This window comes from Drosophila biarmipes, chromosome 2L (assembly GCF_025231255.1).
Source record: "Drosophila biarmipes strain raj3 chromosome 2L, RU_DBia_V1.1, whole genome shotgun sequence".
NCBI lineage: Eukaryota > Metazoa > Arthropoda > Insecta > Diptera > Drosophilidae > Drosophila > Drosophila biarmipes.
Genome location: NC_066612.1, coordinates 11,232,511 through 11,259,637, shown reverse-complemented (window position 1 = coordinate 11,259,637; position 27,127 = coordinate 11,232,511). Strand labels below are relative to the sequence as shown.

The window sequence follows — 27,127 nt, the reverse complement described above, 5'->3', positions numbered from 1 at the left end:
GAAGGGAGGAAAACAATAAGTACAAACGTCCGCGGGCTTTCTCAACTTTTAGATTTCTTTTAAATAAACTCAAAATTCATCGAATTTTCCGAGCAGACGCACTTTACACACGCTCGCAAGTAACCACCACAGTCGCACCGATGTAGACACGGACATGACCGATGGTCGAGAAGAATATGTTCCGAATAGAAAAGAGAAGAGGAAGAACCTATTTCGAAATGTGAAATGTGCTTTTCGGCTTTTCGGCCGAGAAAATTTTGTGTGCGAATTCAGTGCGACTTGGGCTGCTAACTTGAACGCGTTGCAAACGAGAAAACCATCCGAAATAAAGAAATTTTCAACTAGAAACTAACACATAGATATATCTATACCATCTAGCTGGGCTGTCTATATATACGCATATATATAGATATAGATACGAGTATATTTCTCTGGCAAAAGTGAGCAATGCGTCGTGCCGCGTTTTATAAATAGAAAATTACAAAACTCCCAAAAGAACATTGGTGAAAAGGGTTTCGTAGTTATTCGGCTAGTGCAAAAACCCTTCAATTATTAGCTAGACTAATCTATTGCTGCCTATGATGATCATCACGATTCCGAACACATAATATATGTACTTGTGAAAAAACTATTTCCCAGTGTATCGGTTGTGCTCGTGGCGAAAATTATATAAGAACGCGTGATATTATACGTTGCAAAATAATTCTCGATCTAATATTCATAATTTCCTCTTAATTTTCCATAAATTTTTCAGTGTTTCTGTGTGCATAGGCGTCGTTTGCAAAATCTTTTCGTAGAACTTGCGTGCGTTTGGCGAAAACCAACGCCTACGACAAAATCCAAAGATCGCGATCTCTTCCGACTGGCGGCTGTGTGTAGGCGGTGTGTAAAAGTGTTTTGAAGTTGAACTTGAAATACAAAGCAAGCGGCTAAAATGAGTTCTGGGTGAGTAAGAAAAACTGTTGAAAAAAATAATTTTAATTTTCAAATTTTAAAAGGGCATCTGCCTTGTTGCGAAAACTAATATACATCATACACGAACTTTATTTGCCGGGGCTATGGCTGAAATAAAGCAAGATAAATAAAACAGATGTATATACAGCAGAGTTCAATAAAAATCTGATGAAAACTTATAAACCTGCAATAAAAAAGGGTTGTAAAATAAATAACTACATATTGAACACAGAATATTGTATTTTACTTTTGAGTAAATAAAATATCATAATGTTCAGTACAAAACAAAATTACTTTCGTTATCTCGGTGGAAAATAGTTAAATCAAGTTAGAAATATTTGTTTTAAAATTTAACTAGATTAAAATGAACAATATCATTTTAAATTCAAATTGTAAAATCTTTAATTTAAATACAATTTGTATGTATAATATTTTTATAATATAATAACCTAGCAAAAATATTTCAATTGCATATAATTATCTAACAGAAAAAGCATAAAAGGATATGCGTCTATTAATTTTGATTACCTTTCAAATATATAAAATGTTCTATGATCATTTATATCTTTATGCTTTACTTCATCAGTTTTGGGGTAATATTTTTCTGAACTCGGCTGTATCGGCCTATTCGAAATACAGTATATATGTATACTGAACACTTTATGATCTCTTCTACAATTAAGGCTCACACATGAGTTTTTGAAGGCCATCGCTGGCCCACGCCCACGCCCGAGATCTCTTTTGGCTGCCCCACGCTGCACGCGCTTTTTGGCAGGCGACACTTTCGGTGTTTTCCCCCATTTCCCTGCCCTTTCCCGGCCCCCACTGCCAGGCGAATTAATTAATTAAATTTCCTATTTTTCAACAACATCTCACTCGGCCTGTGGTGGTGCACAATTTTGTGTTTTAGCCCCGGCCAGCAGCTGTCTCTTGGCTTTTGTCTAGAAGCAATTGGCACACGTGTTGGGAATTCAGACGGCTGACGGCACTCACCGGAAGTTCCTTTGCGAAGCCACGCACATCATAAAGCAAATGCTCAAGAACCTTTCAAAATATAAAGCCAAGAATTTGGCATAAAATGCATTTGTTTCATTTTCTTTTTTATTATTCTTGAAGTTTTTCCTCAGACACTAGACATTTTTTTGCATTTCTCTGTTGACGTTGATGTGTGGCGCATAAATTTTCAGCACCCACGGAAATCGGCGATAATATATTGAGGAAATTGGGTCAAACATAAAGAAAATACAAAGATTGCTGAATATTAAATTTCGAATTGTCTTCACTTTCATTGTTTATATTTTTCTTGCCAATATACCAAAAAAAAAGAAAAATTTCCACCGCTTGCAGCTTAGGAAAACGTGAAGTATACGCAGCGTTTAACATACAAATAAAATGTATACCTTCTTAAATAGACCTACAGATACTAAATTTATTTCCAAAATTTTCGTGTGAACTTGGATTAAATATTGACCATGTACATTGACACTTAAAAGTGTTAATGTTTTTTTAACTTAAATTATTATTCGCATTTAAAAGCCTGAGCCTCTGATGCATTGCCAGACATGACTTTGATTTTTGTCAACGACAATTATTTTCACACTTCTTTGTCGGTTTTTTTGTTCACTTTTGTTGATTGCGTAAATCAGGTGTGAGCTTATTTATTTTATACATTTTTGCATTTTTTAACTTCGTAAACAGATTTGTTGACCGAAGTTCAAGTTGGTCGCAGTTGGCCGTGAAATTTGAATGCGAAAAAGGGCATTAAAATTTAAGGAAGATTCCCAAGTGGATAAGACAGAAATAAGAAATAAAGCCGCACCCAAATGACAGTTCAACAGCATTGGGAATTGATTATTGGACATCCAAGTCAACGGACCTCGATTTTTCCCATGATAGTTGACTTAATAATGATTCACTTCGCTGGGAATATCAAAAATTGAAAATACATAACAAGTCTTTAGGCGACTGAAGCTAAGAATTTATTTTTATTACAATCAATAGATTTTCTGTTGGTATTATCAACATTTTTAAATTTTAATAAAAAAACCGACAGTTGGAACAGTATATAGTTTTTGGGTACATTTTACTACCGATCAGAATATTCTTCCTTTTTTATTTTTAAAAAATTCAAACAATACTGTATTTATTCTTATTCGTTTCCACGAAAAATACTTCGAGCACGTACAAATAAACTTTCTCCACAAAATTTTCCTGCTTTGGTTTTTTTACTTCCACATATCAATATCGTGGTCATTTTTCAAGCCACACCAATTCGGCTGTAAGGAAAAATTTTAAAAATCGAAAAAAGGCGCTGGCGGGATTCGGTTGCCTATCTGGCGAAAAACGAGCGGCGATGAATGACGACATGTGGTCAGGGCAGGAAAATACACAGAAATTCACGTTCGCATGCGCATTTATCCCGGCGCTCGGCTGAATAAGAAATATTACCGCCATCGATTGTGCAACGGGCTTTTGGGGCACAGCCTGCGTTTCACTTTCACCTGGGCCCGCTGACGTTGACCCAGGCCAGATTAATACAAAAAACTGCGAGTGCCAGTACCAAAGCCCAACCCAATCCCATGGCTCCCTGTCTGATGTGCTCATGTCATGCAATCAACGCAGCGAAATGACAAATGCAAAACGAGTTGCACACTCAAGTGAAGTAGTCGTAGAAAGTGATGAATGGGCTCCCTGATTGCGTATGTTTTTCATTTTCCTACATATCATTTATTTCCCTGTCGTTCAGATAGTTTTTCAAGGTCGGTTCCAGCAACAAAAAGCCCGAAATATATAAGTTTTTACACACGCTCGTGCCTTTGATAGTGGGCGTTGATGGGAAAAGCTACTTTATTGGATTATCTTTCTTTGTTTTTTGTTTAACTTTTCCCTGTGAGATCACTTTGCTGTTGTTGTATTTAATGGGTAATAAATTGTGTTCGTTTTATGTTTGCAAAATTAAGTTTTGTATAAATAGCATCGTATCTTTTATATGTGCGTATTTATGTTTTTTTGTTTGCGTCTCTTTAATTTCTCTGTAATTTAGGGTAATTTATGGGATTAATCGCCAGACCCACAGGCATTTGCGGAAGTTTTTTTATTCAGATATTCTCTCATAAAAAAACAATCCACGGACTTTATTTAGAATTTATATATTTTTATTTTCCCATGATCATCCTAGCTAACAGTTTGTGCCACAAAAATAAATTACAAATTTTAAATTAATAAGACAAATTAGGGTATTTATAAGTACTGTAAATAAGTTCTCACCATTAGCCCTCTATACTCTACAAGCAATATTTAAATGCTTAAATATTCGCTGCATTAAAATTAATAGAATTAAGTATTATCCCACTGTGTGTCAATGAAAGGAAAGTGAAACAGCGTTAGAGAAAAAAGAAAGAAATGTCTAAAAGCGCAGCCAGATTTAACACATAATTAAAAACCTAATTCTTCACGGTCAGAAGAAATCATTCTAGTATTTCCCACAATAAGAGGCCTGTAGCTAACTAATTAGATGGCCCTGATGATTGATGTCTGCACAACACCAGGTATCTGTGTGCGACCCAGTTTCAAGCCAGCCAAAACAGAAATTTTCAATGAATGGGGGAAACCAAATTTTCTGACAGTTCTTTGAGGAAAGAATATTATTGACAGCCACTCGTATTTCAAGTGTGCGTCAATTGGCGGCGCAGCACTTAAGTGTTTATCGAGCCCAATGAGTCACCTAGTCGACCGGCCCTTGCTGGGTGCTCACTTCGAAGATGTCGGGCTCGCCGTGGAGTGTGATCTTGGCGAAGATCCTTTGCGGCTTTCCCGGGGGGCAAAGCTGCCGGATATCGACGTCCGTGTACAGTAGATAGTCCATGTTGCAATAGACCAGATCCTCGCCGTCCTTCAAGGGACTGTCCAGGGCATTCCGCAGGCAGCGCAGGCCATGGGTTTCGTTCGATTGGGAGCCATCGAGGATCGACAGATGGGCATTCACTTGCCGGGAGGCCACCGGGCTCACCATGTAGAATATGTAGGCCTGTTCCATATTCAGCATGGGTGGGCTGACGTACAGCATGAGAATAATGGGCAGATGGTGGACAATCTGCAGATCTGTAGTAACCGCACAGCTGACCCCCTTCCTCGGGGTTCCCCCGTAGGCAATCACACCCACCGGGTGATTCCTCCCCGGCGTCAACTTCTCCAGCTCCACCTCGTACGTTGTGGGCACATCTGCTGCGATCTCGGTCATCGAATCCTGCGGATTGTGCCGCATCAGCAGATGGGCCAGCATCTCGAGGGGAGCCATTTGCGACTGGCACTTTTCCACCGGGCAGAGCAGGGGGATTCCATATAGCGCCTCCAGATCCAAATGGGCGAACCGGTTGTTCTTGATGGGATTGGGTGGAAAGCTTAGAATGAGCTACTTTTGCCAGAAGTTTCTTTCAACTTACCATAATTTCGGTATTGAAGTAATTTTATTTCCTTAGTATTTTGAGAATATAGTTCAGAATATAGTTGAGAGAATATAGATTAGACTTGCTAGTAAATAAGATAGATACAAGGAAATGTCTATGAATTAAAAGAAAAGGCATATATGTTGTTCGTAGCATAAGATTTCACAATATTACCGGTCGAAATTTCGGAGAAATTTGGATTCATGAAATATACAAATTGTTTAATCTAAGAATTGCCCCGAATTTTGCCGGAAAAGATTTCAACAATTTTTTAAGTTTTAAAAATACCTGACGCATTTAGTAGGCATTGAAAATATTTATTTAACCATCGCTACAAATGATAAAAGATCTTACGAAAGTTTCTAATACTTTTAATTGCTCATAATAGGATTAAACGAAAGTCTGTTCGATGACCAGAACCATCCACAATTTGTAGTTGCCGATGAGCTTTGGCCGACTTTGTCTCTTAACTTTCCCCTTCTCTGGGGTATTTTTTCAGTTTTTTGTATTTCGAACAAATTGTAGCTGTCAGGCGGCAAAAGAAAATCATTTCAGCCCAGTCATTCTGCGTTTTAAATTCCTTAACGCTTTCTTGCCAATTATTATTTAACTGGGTACAAAGCAGTCGCAAAAAGGGGAAAATACCAGCGAAAAAGATAACATCTTATTTGTCTGTCAAGGCTAGTGGGCCACATTTCCGCAGATGCTTGTTCAAATGAGTTAATTGGAGCAGCACACCGAGTGCTCGGATTTGATAAAGAAATCCCCCGAACCGAGATAGTGTCGTAGGAGGAGCCGTGGGAGATACCCGTTCCTTTGGATTTTCGATTGCTAATTACGAAAAACGACAATAGACAAAAGTAATAAGCAGACGACATGACAGCGGAGTGAAAACAATTAGCAGCACGATAAGAGATGCAGATACAGCCGAAAGATACCAGATAGAGATAAACGAAAGCGTCGCAACGACTTTTCGGTGTTTAGCTGGAAATTTGTCGCCATCATCGAACCGCATTGACAGACAAATAAATTGCTCTGCAGTCCGCGTGCCAGCCGACCGTTTGTCAAGCGATCGGTTTTCCTTTTGCGGCACCAACAGCACACCACTGCTGGAAATGTATCTGCAACAAGTTGCCGAACAGGCCGACTCAACTGCGCGTTCCGTTCCGTCCAACCTCAAGCGATCCGAGCCCGACTTCAATGCGCCTCGAGAGTCCGCTGCGATCAGTCGCCCAAGTGCGCTCCTCAGATACAAACGAACCTACGAGATAGTTTTTGCGCAGCGCGTGTGGCTCTGAGTTAGTGAGTGATTAAAGTGTGTCCAAGTTGGTGATTAAATCTCGGAAATATACCCAGCCGTTTGCCAGATATCTATCTATCCCCCGCGAAGGCCAAGCAAATGTTATCTTATTTCTTAGATCAACTCTTTAGCTCATGCCTAAAAATAATTAACGTGCGTGAGCGTCTTTCCCTGCGACGGAAAACAGCTGTACTCTACATACAGACTCTGTATTTGATTCCCCCAAAATTCGATGATTCTTCTCTGCCGGCCATGAGTCATCCACACAACATAAGCATTTGCCGGCTGCCCTGTGTCAAAAAAGGTTAAATTGACTTCTCGGCAATCGAAAGATCGATCGTTGAGTCATTCGACCGCATGCATAGGCTCCCATCCAGCACCTTTGTTTGCCTGTCCCACGATCGGACACATGTAAATCCATTGTGCAACCCATTATACCTGGTTAAAATTGGACTCTTTGTTGGAAACGCCTGCTGATAAGGGCGGTTGCAAACAGGCAAATGTGTTGTAAATATTGTTCTTTTTATTGTTTATCTTCTAATGCGCTTCAAAACAAAGAAAGTCAGGGAATATTCCTTAAATATTTATAAATATATATAAGCTTCTCTGAAGCACCAGCAAATATTAATTTTTTCTGTTACATTTTTTTTAAGAACCAACATTTTTGTTTGGTACATTCAATAAAGTCCCCTGCTAAAAACCCATTTGCTTGGTCCATCCGCAGCTAGATCGTCGTTTTTAAGAGAACCGACTCATTTCCGCGCCATGCAAGTGTATTGTTAAAAACAAAATTCTGATAAAAAGTGTAGCAATAAAAAAGAAAATATAAATAAACAAATAAGAGCAAACAATGGCCACCTCAACGCTGCAATCTCCGTCGCCGTCGCCCTCAACCGCCCCCGTTTCGACCAAGAATCCGCAGCTGAAGCGCGTCGTCTACTCCAAGTATCGGGAACTCCTCGGCTCCTACAATGATAAGGCCAATGCCATCATCGACACGCTGCCCGCCTATATGGTTCGTCAGGATCGCGGGTTCCAGCTGTCAGAGCTGCCCGTGAATGGAGATGCCAAGATGGGTCTGGAGTCCTCGTAAGTTCCCCCGCAAGAAAGTCAAAGGCAAACACTCGAGCTAGAGCTAGAAAATGCCGAGGCAACAGCCATTTCCAAGTAAATATTTATCGCTAGATTAGCTCATCTGTGGAATGTGGGCGGCTGTCTGGACGGAGCACCCTGTAGTCCAGTGCTCCCATGCCCCCGTCCCCCACACGCCCAAGCACCGACTCCAGGTCCAGCTATTTATAGCCAAGACGGGCGGACAATGACTATCATTATGTCATGTTGCATGTGGCAGCTTTCAAGTTCTTACTTCTGCTTCCACTTCTGCTGATGGCTGCCCTTGATCTTGAAATATGCACGGCCAGCTGCAGCAGCGGATGCTCCTAGGCAACAAGTTTGCTTTTACCACGGGGTATTCGGGGGATGATGGAACTGGACCTGGGAGTCATTAAAATACCCCTTGAATTGCAAAAATATTTAAAAATATTTTTAAATCCAGATTTGCCTTGCCTTTATCTGCAAGAATTACCATTCAAACTAAGAAGATCATATTCAATTATTAATATTATTAAAAAATATAATGTTTTATAATATCAAGTGGTTTTTATGTTCTTAAGTCGTTCTTTACTAGTTTGAATATTTATGGTAATATTGATATAACTTTTATGTTAAAATTAAAATTTACTTTACTCGAAAGTCATATATTTATTCATTTTATCAAAGTGATAAAAATGTTTATGGAAAATTAAAGGCTTAATTTCCTTCTGCTGGCTGCCTTAAGATATTATATATTGTCAGAGAACGAGGTATAAAATGAAGTAGAAATGGCCTTTTCAAGAGAAACCAACGAGTTCATCACTCGTTTTCCAGCGCTTTCCTCAAGACATCTCCCGTATCTGGTGGATCCACCCGTTTCCAAGTTGTAGCCAGCTGCCTTTACATACATTTTTGCACGCTCATTTGCATGCGCAAAGACAAAATCAGAACCAAAAGCAAATAAAAAACAAGAAAAAGTGAAAATGCGAAATTGCACAGATGTTTTTCTATCATTTAATTTTTAAATTGGCAATTTTTTCTAACCGTTGCATGTTTTTAGCTCACGCACGACCAGCTGCGATTCGAGGATTTCTGCTATTTTGCATTTATTTTTGGCTAAATATAAAGCTCAGCCATCACTCAGCAAAATGTTTTCGATATATGTGTGTTTATTTAAGGCGCAAAGTGCATGTAGAAATGTCACAATAAATCGCATTTGCCTATGATTCACAAAGAGTATAGGCAAAATGTGCCAGTTAATTAGTCATGTCGGCTTATGATTGTGGTAAACTATGAATATGGGTTGCTAAGACGTGGTTCAGTCTTCCTGGTTCCTCATACATAGTTTTCGGTTTCTGGGGGTCTGACATTTTAATTGCCAAATCTGTCAGAGAGGCAAAAAGCAGTTGGCGGTCTTGTCTTGTGGTCAATTGCTGGCCAACCGAATCCCCAAGTACCAAGTACTGACGCCATGTCCCGACCATTGACGTCACCAGGCGACATCTGCGCTCTTAGCGCGTGTATCTTTTAGTTTTTAATGTTTTTCGAAATATATTTGGCAAGCACATTTTTTAGTTCAATGTGCGTGACGATGATGGGAATTGAGAACAATGAATGGGAATGCAAAAAGTGGCCGCTGTTTTCTACATCGATTTTTCAGGAAATGTTTGAGTACTGACACTTTTCCAGGCTTGTCACGGCGTTTAATAACTTTCATAGGCCGAGCCTAATAAGGCGGGCTAACGTTTAATACAGAAAAACAGTTAACCAAACGGTTGTGTAAATTGAATTTCCTACCAGGCCATAAAACAGTCCGATCGAGTCAATAAACGATCCGAAATGAACTGATCTGAACGACCTCTCGGTTTTGGGCCTGGCCACACAATTATGGAAGCTGTTGGTGCTATTAATTCGCACATAATCAATGGCAAGTTCAACTCGCACACGGTCATAAAAGTCTCCCAACCTGCCCGCGAATATCTAACCATAGTTTTCGCTCCCTGCCCCGGTCTATAAGGAGCTGAGCGGCAATTCTTCAAGCCATCCCCAAGTATGGGGACGGTTAATGATTCGGTTTGTCTGGCTTCGATTTAAATGTGATTTGCTGTCGCCACCAACCGCAGTGTATTACGTCATTTGCATTTGACTTTGATGCACGCGCTCCAATTTGCATGTAAGCCAGTTGTGGGTGAGTTTTGCAACCGTTTTCCCACACAACTTGGCCTTCGCATTTGCGGTTTTGAGGGCGGAGGGTTTTGTTTTTTCTGCACTAAGTTGTCTGACCGCAGAGTTTTTGGCCATGTCAACTGAGTGGAGCAACTGGAGACAGGCAGGCAGGCAGGCAGGCAGGCATCAGGCATCACCTGTTCCTGTTCGCCTGACCCACTTGGAGGCGAATCATCAGCGTCCACGCACACCAAGCTAATGACAAACGGGCCTGACAACTTTTCAGAACCCGATCCCGAACTCCATCACTTTCTTTCAGCATAACAGGCTTTAAGGCTGAGCGAAACGTTAACGAGAACGCCGCCGAACATCTTCGATTTTCGCTTTTAATTAGCGAATTGTTAACGATTCACGCATCTAAAATAAGCAAATTATGCGGAGAAAAGTCGACACTAACTGGGAGTGGGATGTATGCACTTGAAGTCGTATTCAACGGTACTGAGAAAGTGCGAATGGGAAAAACTCGCTGGCTTAAAGCTGCATCGCATAAATAAAAGGCTAGAAACATCATTATCATACTTATTTTCTGAAGAAAAATTCTGCCTATCCCAGAAATCTCGTTTGATTTTCTGACAAAAGAGTTTAACCTTCTTCAAAAAAAAAGAGCAACAAGCTAATTTAAAAATTCAATCAGAAAGGTTACCTAAGTTATCTGTTTAATTTATCATAATCAAAATAATTTAATCTATTTTTTCAATGGACCTTTATTTGCCATGATACCACCATAACTTCTCACTTTCAACCTTTCAAATTTGGCACTTCATCGGTCGTCTCAACTTTTATGGCCGGTCGTCCGCAACAACTTGAACTCACTTTCCCCCTTGATCGTTAAAAAATCAAAACATTGGCTCATTGAACTATCGATGAGCGACTCATTAGTCAAGCAGCAGCGAAGAAAGGAAAACAACGCAAATGAGTGCTTTTGCCAGCGACCAACAGCGAAACAATAAATTAGAAAAAGATTTAACAAAAATTATGATAAATAGCACAAAACAATGCGAAGAAGAAGCCAGATTAGCATGACTAGGGGGTCGCGAAAATAAAATATTACACTTAAGAAAACGTTAGCTGAAATCTAAGAAATGTAAAAACCTTAATAAAGACCTTTCATTTTATATTTATAATAAATTATCATAATACATACGCAATAATCCTATGCCAAAGAACAGAAGTACCTTTTTTTCGGTTTCTTTATGAAAACAATTTGTATCTTTATTCAAGGCATTAATTTAAAATATTAAGATTCGTTATATTTTTGAAGTTTTATTTATTTTTCAATAATTGTAAAATTAATGAAAATTTTGGATACATTTTATTGTACAATTTTGGAACATATTAAATGTAATATAAAATAATATATGTTTTTACAGTTAAGAAAACTATGACATATTCTTGGTTAAGTCATGTATTCTGTTTTTGTATATGACTAATGGAGTTCTTGTACCCTTGTTTTTCCTGCAGGTATGGACAGCGCGGAGGAGGCGGACCCGGAAACGGCGGCTACGAGGCGCCCGCCTGCGTGCAGAACGCGATGATGACAAAAGACAAGAAGCCCTTCACCTACACGCCCGGCGGCATCGATCTCTCCCAGATCCGGTCGGAGCGCATGGCCAAGCGGCTGGCGCGCAACGCCCAGTCGGAGGGAGCCACCGGAGCCTCCCAACAGAACAGACCCGCCCAACCGCAGTCGCCAGGCGGAGGAGCCAGTCCGGGCGCCGGCGGAGCAGCCAGCTCGATGGGAGCCGCTGCCATGGGCATGCCCTTCCAGGTGCTGCCGCCGCCACCGCCGCCGCCGCAGCCACAGTCACAGGGTAAGAATGGCATCCAAGGTGGCAGCGCTGCCGCACCCCCACCACCACCCCCACAACAACCCAGCACCCTAGCGCCACCCACTGGCCGCCTGAGTGCCCCCGGTTCTCCGGCGACGGCTCGCAAGTCGCCGACTCCACAGCGTTTCGAGCCACCGCCGCTGGGCTTCCGGCCGGAGATCAAGATACCGCCCAATCCCATGGCAGCACTCCGCAAAGTGGCACCGCCCGTGGAGAAGAACACGTTCTGGAAGGACGAGTACCGCAAGGATCGCTCCAAGAGTCCGCTGCCCGCTGAGGTGCCAGCTGGCCAGAATGGAGGATACTCCGCTCCAGCCGTTGACGCCGTTGATGGTGAGCAGAGCCCCGAGGATTTGGCTCGCTTTACTTTTGGGTTTTTTGGTTCCGCTACTGATCCCGATACGACTCATCATCACACATCGCCAGCTCTTACTAAGCGGTTGAGGTTGCTTCTTCTAAACACCCCATTCGACTAACTAGACATTCAAAAGGCCTTATAAATTGGCTGCTCCCACTAACTGCACTAAAATAATTATGGTATGCGGAAGGATAGGAAAGTAATTTAAACTTTCTTTACAAATGTAGGTCCAAAACCATCGGCCGTCGGCTTGGAGAGCAGCTACAGCCCCTACACACCCACTCAGCAGGCGCCTCCGGTGGCCAAGAGCCCACCAGTGCAACAGCAACTGCAGCAGCCAACGCCGCCGGCAACACCGCCGCAACAGCAGCAGCAACTGTCGGAGCAGCAACCTGCAGCACGACAGGAGTTCCGCAGCGTGGCCATGCCCACATCGCCAGCTGTGAGTGTCTACACTCGCCAGTCGGGCAGTCCTCGATCGCCTTTCGAGCAGTCGCAGCAACCACCACAGCGGGCCACGGAGAGCCCCTTCCGCTTTGCACAGCAACAGCAGCAGCTGCAACAGTCGCCGCAGCAACGTCCACCCACTGCGATATCGCCGCTGGCTCAGGTGCAGCAGCAGCAGCAACAACTACAGCAGCAGCAACAGCAATTGCAGCAACTGCAGCAGCAACAACTACAGCAGCAGCAGCAACAGCAATTGCAGCAACAACAGCAGCAGCAGCAACAACAGGCAGCTCAATCAGTTCCCTGGCGCACTCAACGCACACAGCCTGCAGCACAGCAGCAACAGCAAAAGGAATTGCATCCGCAACCCATCTACAACAATGTTCAGCAGCAGCAACAAAGATCTCGCGATGTCTTCAGTCCAGCTAGGACTGAAGCACCAGCAGCAACCACGTTCAATTCACAGCAGCAGCAGCAGAACTTTGCAAGTCAACAAAACCAATTTGCCGGAGGAGCCAAGCCGGTGAGTATCTTGTAAAACAAATTATAAAAGGTGTTTATTACAATTACAAATTGATTTTAAAAATGTCAAAAAAATAATCATATTTAATATTCGATAAAAGGATTGAAATTTATGTAGAAAATAAAGGATACATATAAAGTAATCTCATCGGCATTCTTTAACTTTGCAAAGAGAACTGCCAATTAAGATCTAGAGTTTTAACTTCAATTAAATATTTTTTTAAGTTGGATATTACCATACATAATAAAACAGCACTACTTTTTTCTCAGTATACCACATTTACGGGCATTTTGGTCACAGCAAAGTATCTTAACAAATATCTCAAGATCAGCAAAGTTATTACGCATGTTTACCCATTTGCATCATGCAAATTGGCCCACTAATTTTTGTGTTATTTCCATATCGAAGTGACCTTTAACATGGTTACTCATACGCCTCATTGAGCAAGCCTATGAGTAATACCCGAATAAACCGGCATCTGCTAATTTGCAAAACACTTAGTTGTATTAAGTAATATTTAACATTCAAGTAAATAAGTGGTAAATAAATGGAGCACATAAAATCAAGTCAAGTCACTGACAAGCTGTTTTCGCGGAAGAACAATAAGTTATTTTTAAACCAAAATCTTTAACAGAGTGTGCTTGATGCACACACAAAAGTGAACATTGAATGCGTTTACCAAGTGCAGTGGCTAAAATTAGGCACATGCAAAGGCCAAACACGAATTTTGAACTTGAGGCGATTGGCAAGTGGGAAATCTCAGGGGAAAATTGAAAAAATTAAACTAACATGTTAGCAAAATAATGATGATTCTACGAATTAACTAATAATTACGATTTTTTTATATTTGTCTGGACAGACCAACGTTGGCTCGCTTTACATAGCTCCACTGGCCCAACCCACAGAGCCGCAGGCCCAGCGAATCCTCCTGCAGCAGCAGCAGCAGCAGGCATCTGCCCGGGATTCCCCGATGCGCCAGCTCCCACAGCAGCAGCCGCAGGGCAACCAGCCGATGCGTTGGCTCAGCTCCCAGCCGGCCAGCAAGGAGCAGGCTCCCTGGGCTCGTCCCGAGGAGAACGGCAACGTCCTGCCCTCCACTCTGCGTCAGACCACTCCGGCCCCGCAGCCCCAAGTCGTGCCTCAATCGCAGCCACAGCAGCAGCAGCAGACGTCCTTCTACCAGCCCCAGTTGGTGCAAGGAAACGGCTTTGGACCAACTCCGGCTGCAGCTGCTCCCATCAGCCTGCAGAACTTCGGAGCTCATCCCCAGCCAGGAGGACTCCGCTTGCAGATCAACGTGAACACCAATGGCAACAGCAGCAATGCAAATCAAAGTGCTCCACGGGTGAGTTTGAAATGAAATCATGAAGAAGAATGTAAATGAATGATTCATTTGGTTTCATTCGATTTTTTCAGGAGCGTATCATACCCATAACCCTAGAGCAGACCCCGACGTATGCCGCAGCCCAGCCCAACTTTGGGGGTAAGTTTTGAAGCGAACCTCTTGCCTTTATGTGTTCTTTGTAGTATAGTATGTGGCGCTTACCTAAAAACCCCTAAATGTTTGTGACTAAAACCATTTGTACTCCCACCCGAAACCCAAAACTCCCCTGCACTCTCCGCTCCAAAGGAATGACCTCCACCCGTGTATGATACTCCCAAAGCCCTGCTCTCGTCCAAATGTGTAACTCTCCAACTTCTACATCACTATGTGTCTATGTATACTCTTTCTATCCCACGAAAGCGCCTGCAGGTCACATAATACGCTCAGCTAATCAATTTGTCGATCAAGGTTACCAGAATTACCCAGCTCAGGGCCAGCGAATCCTCTCGCCCAACCAGCAGGGCAGTACCAGTAATACCAATGGCAATGGCAATGCCACCCGGATAATCCCAATAGCCGTCGAGGGAGGACGCGGCGGTCCAGTTTCGCAGTCGCCGGTGCTGCTGCAAAAGTAAGTAGAAATCTGTTTGATTTGGTTACTTTCCTTAGCTAGGTCTTTGTGCTTTACCAACACCCAACAATTGGCCCGCACTAATGCGTATTAATTTTTTGGCTTTTCTACCGACTAAACCAACAACTACTTAGTGGCAATTACAATTTGTATGTGCACCAGTGTCCGCTCGAGGCGGAGATACTCTACAGAAAGAATCGTCTCAGGTAGTGCTCACTGTGCTCTCCAAATTCATGCATATATCGTGCATATATACCACCCATTTTTTATGACAAGCGTTATAAGATCATCTATTAGAAATAATTTAAAGTAGATAAGTCTTACTTCTACTAAAATCAGAAATTCAATGTAGATGTACCCTGCTAAGAATATTTATAAATGTTAAAATTTATCTACGCTTACTTAAAGCTTTTCTTTAAAAGCGTATGTTTTGAAGCATAAGATTTGTATTTCCTCTCAAAAAATTATTCCTGAAACTTGTAAGTAAGCTTAAAAATCCCTTTTCTCTTGATAGGAGAATTTTTCAACATTTTTTTTAATGTGTAATAAAGGCGATTAACATTTTTTCGGATAATTCTAAAATTAGGTATAAAATGTATCTTATCACCCAAACATTGCATTCGCATTTTAGCTTAAAGTACAGTTTCGTACATTTCTGCAAAATTTGAAAAGATTTGGTTTCGTTTAGTTCCAGTCACAAATCCAACCCCAAAACCTAACCCCTAATCCAACCGTTTCCTCGCACACAACACAAAATCGCTGTAATTTGGTTGATTTCAGACATTTTCGACGGCATGCTAACCAACAACCTAACCTAACACACGCCTATGTCTACTTGCAGCGATCCACGCTCACCGCCCATCCAATCGAAATCGTTTAGAATATTGCAAAAGATAACCGACACCGTGGACGATGGCAGCGGGAATGGGGATTTGCGGCAGGATCCGCGCCAGGATCTGCAGCAGACGCCCCAGGAGGCGGAGTTGCAGCGTCCACAGTTCGCCCGCCAGATGAGCGCCCAGCAGGCCAGGAATAGTCCCACCATCGAGCAGATGCGGCGCCTGCAAATCGCCCAGGATCAGCAGTCGGGTACGCCATTAGCTTGGTCCCCGCAAGGTGAGATGCGATAGGTTGTCTCCATTTCCCCTGGCCCATCCTCAGAATCCCCATTAAATATATCATATGCCATCGGTTGGTAAGACTCTGGTCGTGGTGGGAGTGCCTAATCCTCGGGGAGTGCCTTGGGTCCTTGGGAACTCTACTAACACGTAAAGCCGCTTTAGCCACAAGAACACCTTCTGGTAGACAGAAACTAACCAGCTTCCTGTGTCTGTCCCGACTAGAATTACAAGTATTGGTGGCATACCAAAATTTGCAGCACTACTAAGTAGAAAACTAATAAGATAGTTATTAAAAATTGCTAGCATTGATATTTGGTGACTTTTTTTTTATAAGCATTAACGTTTCTTCCAGGTAATGGCGTCTCAGCTCAAAATCGATTCACGCAACAACGATATGGTAAGGGCATATCCATATCCTTTATCTAAAATAATAAATAGTGTTAGAATTTAATTTATTTAATTTCTTTCCCGTAGATACACCCCAACAACAACAGCAATATGTGCCGCCCAGTGAACAGCAGGCTCCGGAGCCCAAGAAATACACCGGTAGCGCTATACCCAGTCGATCATTCAAAATTCTGCAGGCAATGACAACACCTGAAAATGCCGGTAAGTACAGCTGTGCCAGAGAACTCAGTGTCCCGAAAGAGAAACACTTGGAAGGAGAAATCGTTTTCTGAAATCTAGTTACCCGTTTTGAATCCAACACGAACATAAATCAGACAAAAATCATGGCTGTATATATGTACTCAGAACCCATCGAGCATCACTAACCGCCATGATCACACGCTCATTCAGACACAAGCACATGGAGCATTGCATCAAGGATCGTAATTTTTATAAACCCCCTTTTTGAGAGATTTCACCTTTTTTGCTGAATGGTGTCAAGACAACATAGTTTGACCTAATCCCGATGGCTTTTGATATTAACCTTGAGCATCCCACACCATTTTGCCAGCATAGCCACCATTTTGCACTATTCATGCGCCATTTACCTGTACATAGCTTGCTTTTCCATTTAACCAATCGATTAATCAGATTAGATTTGATCGTATCACTTTGACAAAAGGATCACTTGAAAAAAAAAACACATATTGTTCGCACTCTCACCGTGTCTATTTCTCTTTTTCTTCTTTTATATTTGATAACCGTGTACCACAAAACCGACCTCAGACCATAAAATTCACACCGAGCTGGGCTCGGATTTGGAAAATGTTGAACTGAACGAAACCCCCAATAATAATAATAATAATAGTAACAGCAACGGAAATACTGAAAATAATAATAATCATAATAAGATTAACAGTAAAACCAATAAACGTCATAGTTACACCTCATCCACACCCATACCCACATCACCCACGCCACCACCATCCTGCACAGAACCCACCACCCACTCATCAAACTCATCCCTCAGCTCGGACAGCTCTTGTCCCCCACAGCCCGCCCGTGCGCAGTCGGTGCCACCGCATTATCCCTATGCCTATGGCTACCCGTATCCCTGGTACATGCCTCCTCCTCCGCCGCCGGCCAATGGAGAGGCCGCTCCGTGGCCATATCCCTACCCGTATCCCCCACCTCCACCGCAACAACAATCGGTGGATGGCAAGCAGGCAGAGGGATTTCCGCCGTATCCCTATTACTATCCTTACTATCCGCCACCTTTGCCACCCTACGGACAGCAGCGTGGGGAGTCCCAGTTTCCCGCTGGCTATCCCCAGTTCCACCACGCCATGCCACCCTACGGTCATCCCTATCCCTATCCAGTGGCCCCCAGCTACAGCCAGAGTTCCACCGAGGCAGAAAGCAGAGCCAGCAGTGTGCTGCCGGACATAATAATCACGCCCAGCACCGATGATATTCCCTCGCAGGTGATCATGCAGCACCACATCCGTGTGGAGCCACGCGAGCCACCAAAGCGGGCGCACTCCGTCGAGATCGAGGAGCTGGTCAGCAGGCCAAAGGCCCGAAATATTTGCACCAACAAGCACGAGGTCATCGATGTGCTGAGCCAGCGATTGGCCAATATCAATAAGATCGCAGGTGGAAATACCCAGGCCAATCTCTCCAAGCAACTGCACAAAAACTACGCTGGCGAGCAGTCCAAGGAGCTCGGCGAGCGATCCCCCAGTGAAAATGCCTCCAACTCCGATAGCGAATCGGAGGAGGAAAGCAGTGATGAGGATACCCCGAAGCCAGGAGCTCGCCCAGCACCCCTGCAGTCCATCAAATCGGTGACCAATGTGCAGATCTACAAGGGCAAGACCTTGGAACAGCATCTGGACTCGGAGAGCAGCGAGGACGAAGATGATGTGACCACCGCGGATGAAATGTCCGATGAAGAGGAGCAGATCGAGGAAGAGCAGGAGGGCCTGGTCGAGGAAATGGACGATGACTACATTGTGGAGGAGGACTTAAGTGTCATCTACGAGGAGGAGAGCGAACTGGAACGTAGCAGCGAATACGCCAAGACCGTCATTCGCAAGGATGACTCCAGATCCACTATAGTCGATGATATTGATAAGCAAATCGAAGAGAATGATGATGATGACGATGAGGATGAGGAGTCCAACTCGGTAACAGTTCGCCTGCCACTGCGATTCTCCTTTAGCCGAAGCTCCAATGATGAGAACATCGCCACTGTGCAAGTGGGCAATACAACTCAGATCGAGGAAAAACAGCCCAGCATCGTAAGTTCGTTTAGTGTGGCCAAAGTGGAAAGTGAGGACGAAGACGATGACTGCGAAGTCAGTGTGACCATCAGTTTGTCGAACTCCTCCCGTTCCAATTCTGTGGAGAAGTCTACACAGCCATATAGGACCTCCAGTGCCTATCCCGTGGAGGAGATTTGCACACCCATCAAAACCAGTGAAGAAGATGTTTCTGCGTCGTTTTCGCTGGGCATGCGTAATAAATTTGTGAATGAGACAATTGGCAATGATGTAACAAATAATATCTCCCAAGATAAGCCAAAGGTAAAGGCCGAAGAAGTCAAGGATGTGGCAAGTTCACCGAAAGAGGAGTTCGATTTCTTTGCTACATTGATGGCCACCAAAATGCAAGCCCAAAAAATGATGGAGCAGTCCAAGAACTTTTGGAAAACTCCTGACCCGCCAGCGGAAGCACCAAAACTTCGACCCAAGGAAAATACCTCCAAAGCTAAGCCACCAAGACCTGTATCTGGTGATATGTCCAAGACTCAAGCTTCGCTGGAGGCTGCCAAAAATAGCTTCTGGTCTACATTCGCCACAGCCTCTAAGGAAAAAGAGCCTGAACCAGAGGAGCAGGACGAAACTGAGGAAGTTGACTTCTGGGCTAGCATAGAGAAAAAGGAAACCTTTGAACAGGAAGAAAAGCAGTGGACCAAGAAAAAGAAAACCGTAACCTACACTCCTCTGCAGAAAGAGTCGGTAACTAGAGTGGAGCACTGGACAACAACACTCAGAGCTCAAGTGGAGTCTTTACCCATTCCTCAAAAAGCTGAGATGACTTTTGTAGTTGAAGAAAAGCCAAAGGAAATCGAACAACCCCAAGAGGATTATGAGGTGGAAAAAAACGACTTCTGGGCCACGGTAAACCAAGCTAAGGTCGAAAGCACCGGACCAACCTGGGACCATACAACATATGGATCAGAGCCTCAAAATGAACCAGAGATCAGCGTTTGGCCGGCTCAGGAAGAAACAGAGCAACACTCGCAACAAGATGAAGAACCCGTAGACTTCTGGGCAAACATGGAAACAACTAACAGCTACCAAGGAGAAGAGAAACCCAACGATTTTGCCCACGATCCCACAAAATATCCCGAAGAGCCTAGAGAAGTGGATACCGATGAGGAGATCGATTTCTGGGCAGAGATCGAGGCCAAGCGCAAGCCAGGTGAAGATGACGATGAAGATGTCACTTTCCATAAGTCAGCTACCTTCTGGGCCCGCAAGGAACGACAGAATTCAGTGGAGGAAACGCCCTACAAGCCGGTGGAAATCAAGGCATTTAGAGCCAAGTTGCCCGATGAACCGGCTGTGGAAATAGATGTTTGGGCCACCTTGGAGGCAGCCAGGGGTCACGAGCCCGAAATAGTGGATCCCGTGGTGGAAGAGGAAAAAGCTCTGACCGAGCAATTCGAAGAACTGGAACACGAGAGCCCAGAGGAGAACAAGCCAATCAAGGAGAAGCCACAGGAGGAGACCCCTGAGAGTAATTTAGGCCATGTGGATACCATGTCCTTGGCTTCGATGCACGAGCCAGCCACAGTCTACACTTGGGCTCCACCACAGGAGGAGACTAATGACCAGGAGGAAGAAATCGATTTCTGGGCGGACATGGAGCAGGAACGATCCAAAAAAGAGCAGTTCGAGGAGGCGGAACAAAAGCGCCACAACTACCGCCAGGCCATGGCCTTCTTCAACACCTCCATCGATGGTCAGCAGTCGCCGCCACAACAAACCACCAGTCCCAATCGCAGCAGTGTTATTCTGGAAGTGGAAGAGCCGCAAGAGGTAGACCTGGGACCGCCCGGTGAATACCAGATTGTAGGCGAGGATGGCGTCATTGTAGAGGAGCACAAGCCAGTGACAGCCGAAGTCGAGGAAGAAGAGCGCGGAACAGCGACTCCCACCAACATGGAGCCACAGCTGCCAGAGGTCTATGTGGAGCCTGAACCGGAAATGAAGCGTTTGTCCAACGGACTACCTGATCTGGCCGTCGAGAAGTTCTCCGAGCTGCCTAAGATATCGGTGCGCGATCGGATCAGTGCATTCGAAGTGATACCCACGCCAGGCAGCTCCGATGGATCCAAGGGATTGACCAAGCAATCCCTCTCAGTGGACAGTGCCTACGGCAAGGGAACCCTCTCGCGCAACAGCAGCACCCAGCGATCCGAGTCGGAGATCGAGGAGGACGACTCCGGGGTGACGGACATGAATCGCCAGCTTTCCGAGACGGACACCGAGTCCGAGAGTTTTCCGGAGCTGCGCAAGATGACCAGCTACCAGCGGGCGGCCACACATTCCAGGCTCTTCAAGCTGCTGCAGGACGAGAACGATGTTCCAGAGGCGGGAGCCAGTCCAGCCGACGAGTTTCAGTTCAAGCCCAGTCGCAGGAAGATTGTTCACAATGTGTCCATCACCAGGCGACAGAATCCGGGAGCTCTAAATGATGCGGAGACCATGACGCAACGCAGGGAACGGCTTTCGCTGCCACTTCGGAAGAACACCAGCATCGATGCGGACAATCCCTCGACCCCGAACAGTCCGGCCTCCCCCATTATGGGTCCCTCGGCCAAGAACCAACGCGTGGTGAGCGATAAGCTGGTCAACGAGCTGGTGCAGAGCCTGCTCCTGAAGAGCGACAGTTCGCACTTGAGAAATCTTCCCATGGAACGGCTTCAGGCGGCCGCCAAGAGAGCCCTGGTGGAGGAGATGGACTCGGCGCAGGAGAACAGCTCGCTGGACAGCACGCCGGCACCCACGCCCAAGCACGACAAGGAGTACTCCGACTACTACAACAGCTGGTGCGAGGCCGGCGGCAGTGGGGATGAGGTGCAGCCCTCCAAGAGCTTCCGTTCGCTGCAGGATGCGCGTCGCAGTCCCTGGACGGTAAGGTGTCCACGGGTGCTCAGCTCCAAGACGATTAACCGAGATTTGGCCCGGGTCACCGAGTCACCGGAGATAGCCAACGGACGGGGCAGCAAAAGTCCGGAGTGCTTCCGCCAGAACTCACACTCACAGAGTAGAGAACGATCCGTGAGTAGTTGGCGGAGGGTCTAGAATAGGGCAAGGGATTGCCTATATTATTTAGAAGGGCGGGTCTTTAGTCTTAGCAGGGATGTGAGACCGGTTCAAATGGGAGATAGAATCTCTCCAAAGAGGATCTCGAATGCGCCCCACCAATCTCGAACGAAATACTTACCGAACTTGAATCGATTAAGGAGAAGCCAGTCAAACCTCCGGTTAAATATTCCGGTAACCAGGGGTTAGCCTTGAAGCTAGTCGACTTCCGAGCCGGATTTCACTCCCGAAATTTTGGTAAATTAAGCGTCTTCTGCATTTTTGGCCCAATCAGTCACTGCCCCTGGAAATGGGTGATAAAAGAGCCAGTTATTGCATTTCTCATCTCATCCCATTATCATCAATTCCCCATCCACATTGTACATTATGAATATCGAAATACACTCAATACATTAATAAACTAAATCTAATTAAACATGTAAATAAACCAATTGAAACCAATGAAAGGAAATCGTTCATTCGTTCGTTCGTTTGTTACCTCAGCAAAGCGCAAAACCAAAAAAAAACAACCAAAATCATTTTCTAAAACTACATGAGTTTTCAAAATTTGTAAACCGTAACTCATGAAATCGAACCAAATAATAACCAGCATATAAAACTGAATAAAATCTACCAAACGCCACAATAAACAACAAAATAAAAAACAATTTCATCTCAACTCAATGATTTTGTAAAACTCGTTCAAAATCCTAAGGTACCTAAAATTGCAATTATTAAAAAATTACCCAAAAAACAAGTTTTAACTAATTGAATGTTTCATAATATTCCAAAAATTGTCCTCTATCTAGTCTATGTATTTACTTTTGTTTTCGCCGCTATTTGATTTTAATTCTGTGTGCCGTATAATTTTTTATTTGTCCATAAAACTATTTGCGATCGCTGTAATAAAAATACGAAAAAGTCTATTCAGGTTTGTATAAGCCAAAATATGATCTAATAAAATAAAGATAAGGTACTTGTCGTCGCAAATACTTTTATAGAACCTGTAGTCCCTATCCCAAATGCTTCCCTAAAAACTTGAGCTTGGAGAGCAAACTCCACCTTGCAAAAAGAACAACGAATGAAGATTACTTTTTTGTTGTTGTGACCATAAATGAATACAATAAAAAAAATAATAGAGTGGAAAACATAAAATGGAAAATTGTACAATATAACTTGTCGAAAAGTCGTTCGTTACATTAACCATTCATGAGTTTACAAATGCATAATTAAATGTTTCTTTCTCTTATACTCGATTAACTTGTTTTATACACACAATAAGAAACATATACTTTTAACAAAAATTAATCGTTAACTTTAATAATGACAATGAATGGCTTTTACCCCAAGGACTTAAATTGAATTGAACTGACTTGAATTGAATGAACAAAAACAATACAAACAAAAGTTGAACAAAAAAGGTGAAGTTTTCTCTCAAAATTGATTTGGCTGCCTGGCATCTGCACTTTCTTAGTTGCGCTTCAGTTTTTTGTTTAAATACTTTTGAAGCTTTCTTTATATGTAAGTCCGAACCTAGATCAGTGTTCATGGTCAAAATGAGACTTGAAAGTTTCCACAACTTACTGTTAGCTTTATTTGTTTCTTTCTGCTTGTCGAAGTCACCCAAAAGTAACACTCTTCTCGATTTGATCTTTTCCAGGACCTGGACAATCGGATCTATAATTATTTCTCAACGCCATAGAAATCAATTATAGCAACTCAACAGCATCATACTGAAAACAAAACTGAAAATCAATCAGCTTGCTTGTTATAGTTATCTAGTTTAAGTACCAGACACTCTAAGGATCGCCACAATCAAATAACTTGGGAACGGGTACAAGTTTTTAGTAAAATTTCTTTACACTAACAACCAACATTGTAGCTGAAGAGGAAATTTTTTTGTTGAAACGCGATTTGGTTGCAGCACTAAAATCAAACAAAACATTTCTAACAACATTACGAAGCAAATAGCGAAAGCGAATATATACTAATCCTAAACAATAAGATGAAGAATGCAGATGCAGGTGCAATGAGGTAACAACGAAACGAAACAAAATCCAAGAAATCGACTATGATGATATGTATCCGGATAACACGAAAGCGCACATCAAACACGACTAATAAAATATATTACATATTTTTGTTACTTGCGAACATTATAATTTTACTTTTAAGGATTATTTTCCGTTTATCATCACTATTTATTCATTTACTCTGTTCGTATGCATACGAATGTTTTTAAATTTACATTTATTTGAATATTATTATTTGATACATATATAAAATATATTTTTGTGTTGTATAATTTTTATGAAGTAAACATTTTTAGTAAATAAAGAGAAGTAAAATCAATAAGCTGTTTCTTACTAAATGGGAAACGAAGTAATTTTGAGCGCCTGAAAGATTATTAGGTTTTTAGAAAAGCGGTAGAGGTACAGTGAAGCCAAGTGTAGCAAAAACCTTTTTATCCTGTCAAGTCTTAACAAAAACTCAATTTAAATTCGACTTTAGCGTATACATTATTTATAATTGAGTATACAGTATACTTTTCAAAATTTTCTTATTTCTTTTCTGTATATGTATATTTAAGGTATATCAATATTTAATATTTGGACATGCTGATCGATGTAACGCCAACAAAACGTATTGAATTCTCAGCTACAAGCGTTACAGTCAACAAACATCTAAATCTAGGTTATATACCGATATTGCATAGCCACATAATTCTAATAGTCTGTCAAGCTATTTTAACATTAAATGCATATAAGTATGTTAATAGTTACGTATTATATATGTAAATACATTCAACAGTACGGTTTGATAGTTAACTTTGAGATTATTTTCATTTGTACAACTTATCTCAATTGAGATCAATGACATAAAAGGCTAAAAAACAAAAATTGTTTAAATTTTGAAAATCAATTAAGCTAAAAGAAATCTACTTTTTAAAGTTATTGTGTACAATATTGCTTGGCTAGGTAAACGGTTTTATAACTGATGCACTATTTAGGAGGTTGGACTCTCCAATTGCACTTCCATAAGCTCTTGCACAATACGGTACTCATGACAATCGGGGCACAGCAAACGGCCGTTGGAACGGTTTGTTCGTTGAACCTTTTCGTGGCAAACAATGTGCACAAGTTTGAGATTCTTTAGCGAGAATATTTCCAGAAAGTACTCAAGAACGGAGATGTCAACCACTTGCTTCTTGTGCAACGAGCACTTGCGCTGCGGATGGTTCACAAGGTCCTCCACATTGGCAACAAGAGCGGGGAGAATCGTGCGGCAAAGTTCGATTTGGTGGTCCAGGTTCCAGACCTGAAACAAAATTAGATTCTCGCGCGAAGCATACGGATTAATAGTGTGCTGCATAGAGCAACAGTTTCCATTCTCCGAATAGGCGCCCTGGCAATAGAAGTCACCCAAGTTAGAGCACAAGGACACAGACCACTCGTCTAGTATGCAGTTCTCCCTGGTGTAATCCTTGATCACTTGCCTCAATCTCTTGCTTGGGAGACTTCCAGCGTCCGTTTCTTCCTCTCCCAGTTGCTGCTGCAGGAACTCGTGCTTCTGCTGACACTTTCTGTCGAACATCATGGAGAAATAGTCGCAGCCGATGAGCAGGTATCGAAACTGCTCTAGAACCGAGTTTATCACCTGCCGTGCCTTTGCATTTTGACGGTACAGGGGATTACGGGTCAGCTCCTCCTTGGCCTTATAGTAGTAGCCGCGCACACGTGTCTGTGCTCGCATGGCCATGGCCTCTTCCTTGGAGTGAAAGCGCTCCTCCCCGCCCTCGAACCACTCAACGTGTTCGGCCTTCAGGCTAAGGTGGGCCTTGGTGTTGTCCAGGACGCGTCGCTGCTTCTGGTGCTCGTACTCCGTGATCATACGGCGGAACTTCTCCGGATGCTGTTCAATAAAGTCGTAGAAAATGTCGGCAACCTTTAGCAGTGGTGATTGTTGCCGCATCTTCTCAAACTCAAAGTCGGCATCTAAGGTAAATCATAGTTTTTACAAGTTTTAAGACTTTAAATCCAAGCGTACCAGTTGTAATAACTGCATCCGGACCAGCCACAATGAACAGCGTCTGGGCGGGCAGGCTGGCCAAGTACTCATCATCGGACACCTCAAAGCCATCAGAAGCCAAGTACAAGTGCAAATCGACTAGCTAAAGGGAAGAAGCCGAATAAGTTAAACTACCCTTGACACGGCTCAATTATAACGAGGCCAGGAGGACGGAGTGTCTCGCCCAATTCCTGGTTCAGTGGCCTTCAGCGAGGGTTTTTTTAGGCTGGGCAAGGACGCTTCATCAACAGGTGGTTAGCTACTCAGTAGGGACATGCGCAGAGCTCGCCACTGGTGGCATTGAAAGAGAGCCAAACAAACGCGGAAGCCACTGCCAGGGACATGGCCTTGAAATTGCCAGGTCCAGGAACTTTCTGCCACTTTTTGCGTGGGTGGGTGTTTGCTGGCTCTCCTACGCAGGAGATTTTCCTGGTTTTCTTACCGGAAACTTGGAATTTGCCTTGGCTAGCAACATTTCCAGGGAGTTAGCTCCAATGCCGTATTTCCTCGTCCGCTCGTTATCAGTAACCTTGTAGCCACGCATTGGAGCTCCTGCTGTCTCCCTGGATGCGGATGAGTTCGCATCCTTGAGCGCGTCTCCCGCTCGCTGGTTGCTGCTGCTGTTGTTGTTCTTGGGGCTGCTGCGTGTCGTCGGTGCCATGATTGCATATCTAATGCGGTTCAGCATCGTTCTGGCTCATAATAAAGTCAACTTTGGAGTGCAGTCCTTGCAGCAAGTTTCCTTTTGGGCGGACAAAGCAAAATAAACGAACTTGCCAGTGTGACCAGTCTTGGCTGGTCACGGCTGTTCTGACACTCTAGCTTTAAATAGCCAAATTCACCATTACTTAAATTTCACTCTATACGTTAATTGGGCATTTGCCAAAAGTTAGGCTCTTCTTTAATGCATTAATGAAATCTTGACATGTGGAAAAATTAATATAAGTGGAAAAATAATATTTTATTATAATAGAGCGATAAGAATATTAAATCTAATAAAAACGTGTTAAAACAGCTAGAAAATGACTCGCACCTCTATTAACT

At 43.2% G+C, this 27,127-nt stretch overlaps 3 protein-coding genes across 8 annotated transcripts; 1 reads left to right on the top strand and 2 right to left on the bottom strand.

Annotated features, from left to right (window-relative positions):
- Nucleotides 1–277: 277 nt before the first annotated feature.
- On the top strand, nucleotides 278–24,370 carry LOC108032564 (putative mediator of RNA polymerase II transcription subunit 26). 6 transcript variants are annotated; one of them, XM_050885659.1, is made up of 11 exons: nucleotides 278–440; nucleotides 755–945; nucleotides 11,479–12,179; nucleotides 12,432–13,174; nucleotides 14,034–14,519; nucleotides 14,591–14,657; nucleotides 14,919–15,129; nucleotides 15,971–16,245; nucleotides 16,603–16,647; nucleotides 16,725–16,859; nucleotides 23,676–24,370. In XM_050885659.1, the coding sequence occupies exons 2-11, from the start codon at nucleotides 935–937 to the stop codon at nucleotides 23,696–23,698; spliced, it is 2,697 nt and encodes an 898-aa protein (XP_050741616.1). In that variant the 5' UTR covers nucleotides 278–440; nucleotides 755–934; the 3' UTR covers nucleotides 23,699–24,370. The 6 variants fall into 6 exon arrangements, with proteins under 6 accessions (XP_050741616.1, XP_016961942.1, XP_016961948.1 ...); XM_017106453.3 differs by lacking the exons at nucleotides 278–440; nucleotides 755–945 and adding exons at nucleotides 7,427–7,788; nucleotides 17,424–22,730 and having other exon boundaries at nucleotides 14,967–15,129; XM_017106459.3 differs by lacking the exons at nucleotides 278–440; nucleotides 755–945 and adding an exon at nucleotides 7,439–7,788.
- On the bottom strand, nucleotides 4,556–5,524 carry LOC108032566 (uncharacterized). Its single transcript, XM_017106462.3, has 2 exons — nucleotides 5,397–5,524; nucleotides 4,556–5,332 (listed from the first exon to the last, which is right to left on the bottom strand). Exons 1-2 carry the CDS (start codon nucleotides 5,397–5,399, stop codon nucleotides 4,679–4,681), a joined length of 657 nt encoding a protein of 218 aa, XP_016961951.1. The 5' UTR covers nucleotides 5,400–5,524; the 3' UTR covers nucleotides 4,556–4,678.
- Nucleotides 24,249–26,874, bottom strand: LOC108032349 (DNA fragmentation factor subunit beta). Its single transcript, XM_017106160.3, has 3 exons — nucleotides 26,526–26,874; nucleotides 26,063–26,186; nucleotides 24,249–26,010 (listed from the first exon to the last, which is right to left on the bottom strand). The coding sequence occupies exons 1-3, from the start codon at nucleotides 26,769–26,771 to the stop codon at nucleotides 25,022–25,024; spliced, it is 1,359 nt and encodes a 452-aa protein (XP_016961649.1). The 5' UTR covers nucleotides 26,772–26,874; the 3' UTR covers nucleotides 24,249–25,021.
- Nucleotides 26,875–27,127: the final 253 nt, after the last annotated feature.

What these genes read in the sequence shown, in the direction of transcription:
- LOC108032564 (XM_017106453.3), top strand. Translation starts at nt 7,550, where the DNA reads ATGGCCACCTCAACGCTGCAATCTCCGTCGCCGTCGCCCTCAACCGCC. An exon ending in AGCCGTTGACGCCGTTGATG is followed by an intron (nt 12,180 to 12,431) that starts GTGAGCAGAGCC and finishes TTACAAATGTAG; the next exon opens with GTCCAAAACCATCGGCCGTC. An exon ending in TTGCCGGAGGAGCCAAGCCG is followed by an intron (nt 13,175 to 14,033) that starts GTGAGTATCTTG and finishes TTGTCTGGACAG; the next exon opens with ACCAACGTTGGCTCGCTTTA.
- LOC108032349 (XM_017106160.3), bottom strand. Translation starts at nt 26,771, where the DNA reads ATGCTGAACCGCATTAGATATGCAATCATGGCACCGACGACACGCAGC. An exon ending in AGGCAAATTCCAAGTTTCCG is followed by an intron (nt 26,187 to 26,525) that starts GTAAGAAAACCA and finishes TCTTCCCTTTAG; the next exon opens with CTAGTCGATTTGCACTTGTA. An exon ending in GGATGCAGTTATTACAACTG is followed by an intron (nt 26,011 to 26,062) that starts GTACGCTTGGAT and finishes GATTTACCTTAG; the next exon opens with ATGCCGACTTTGAGTTTGAG.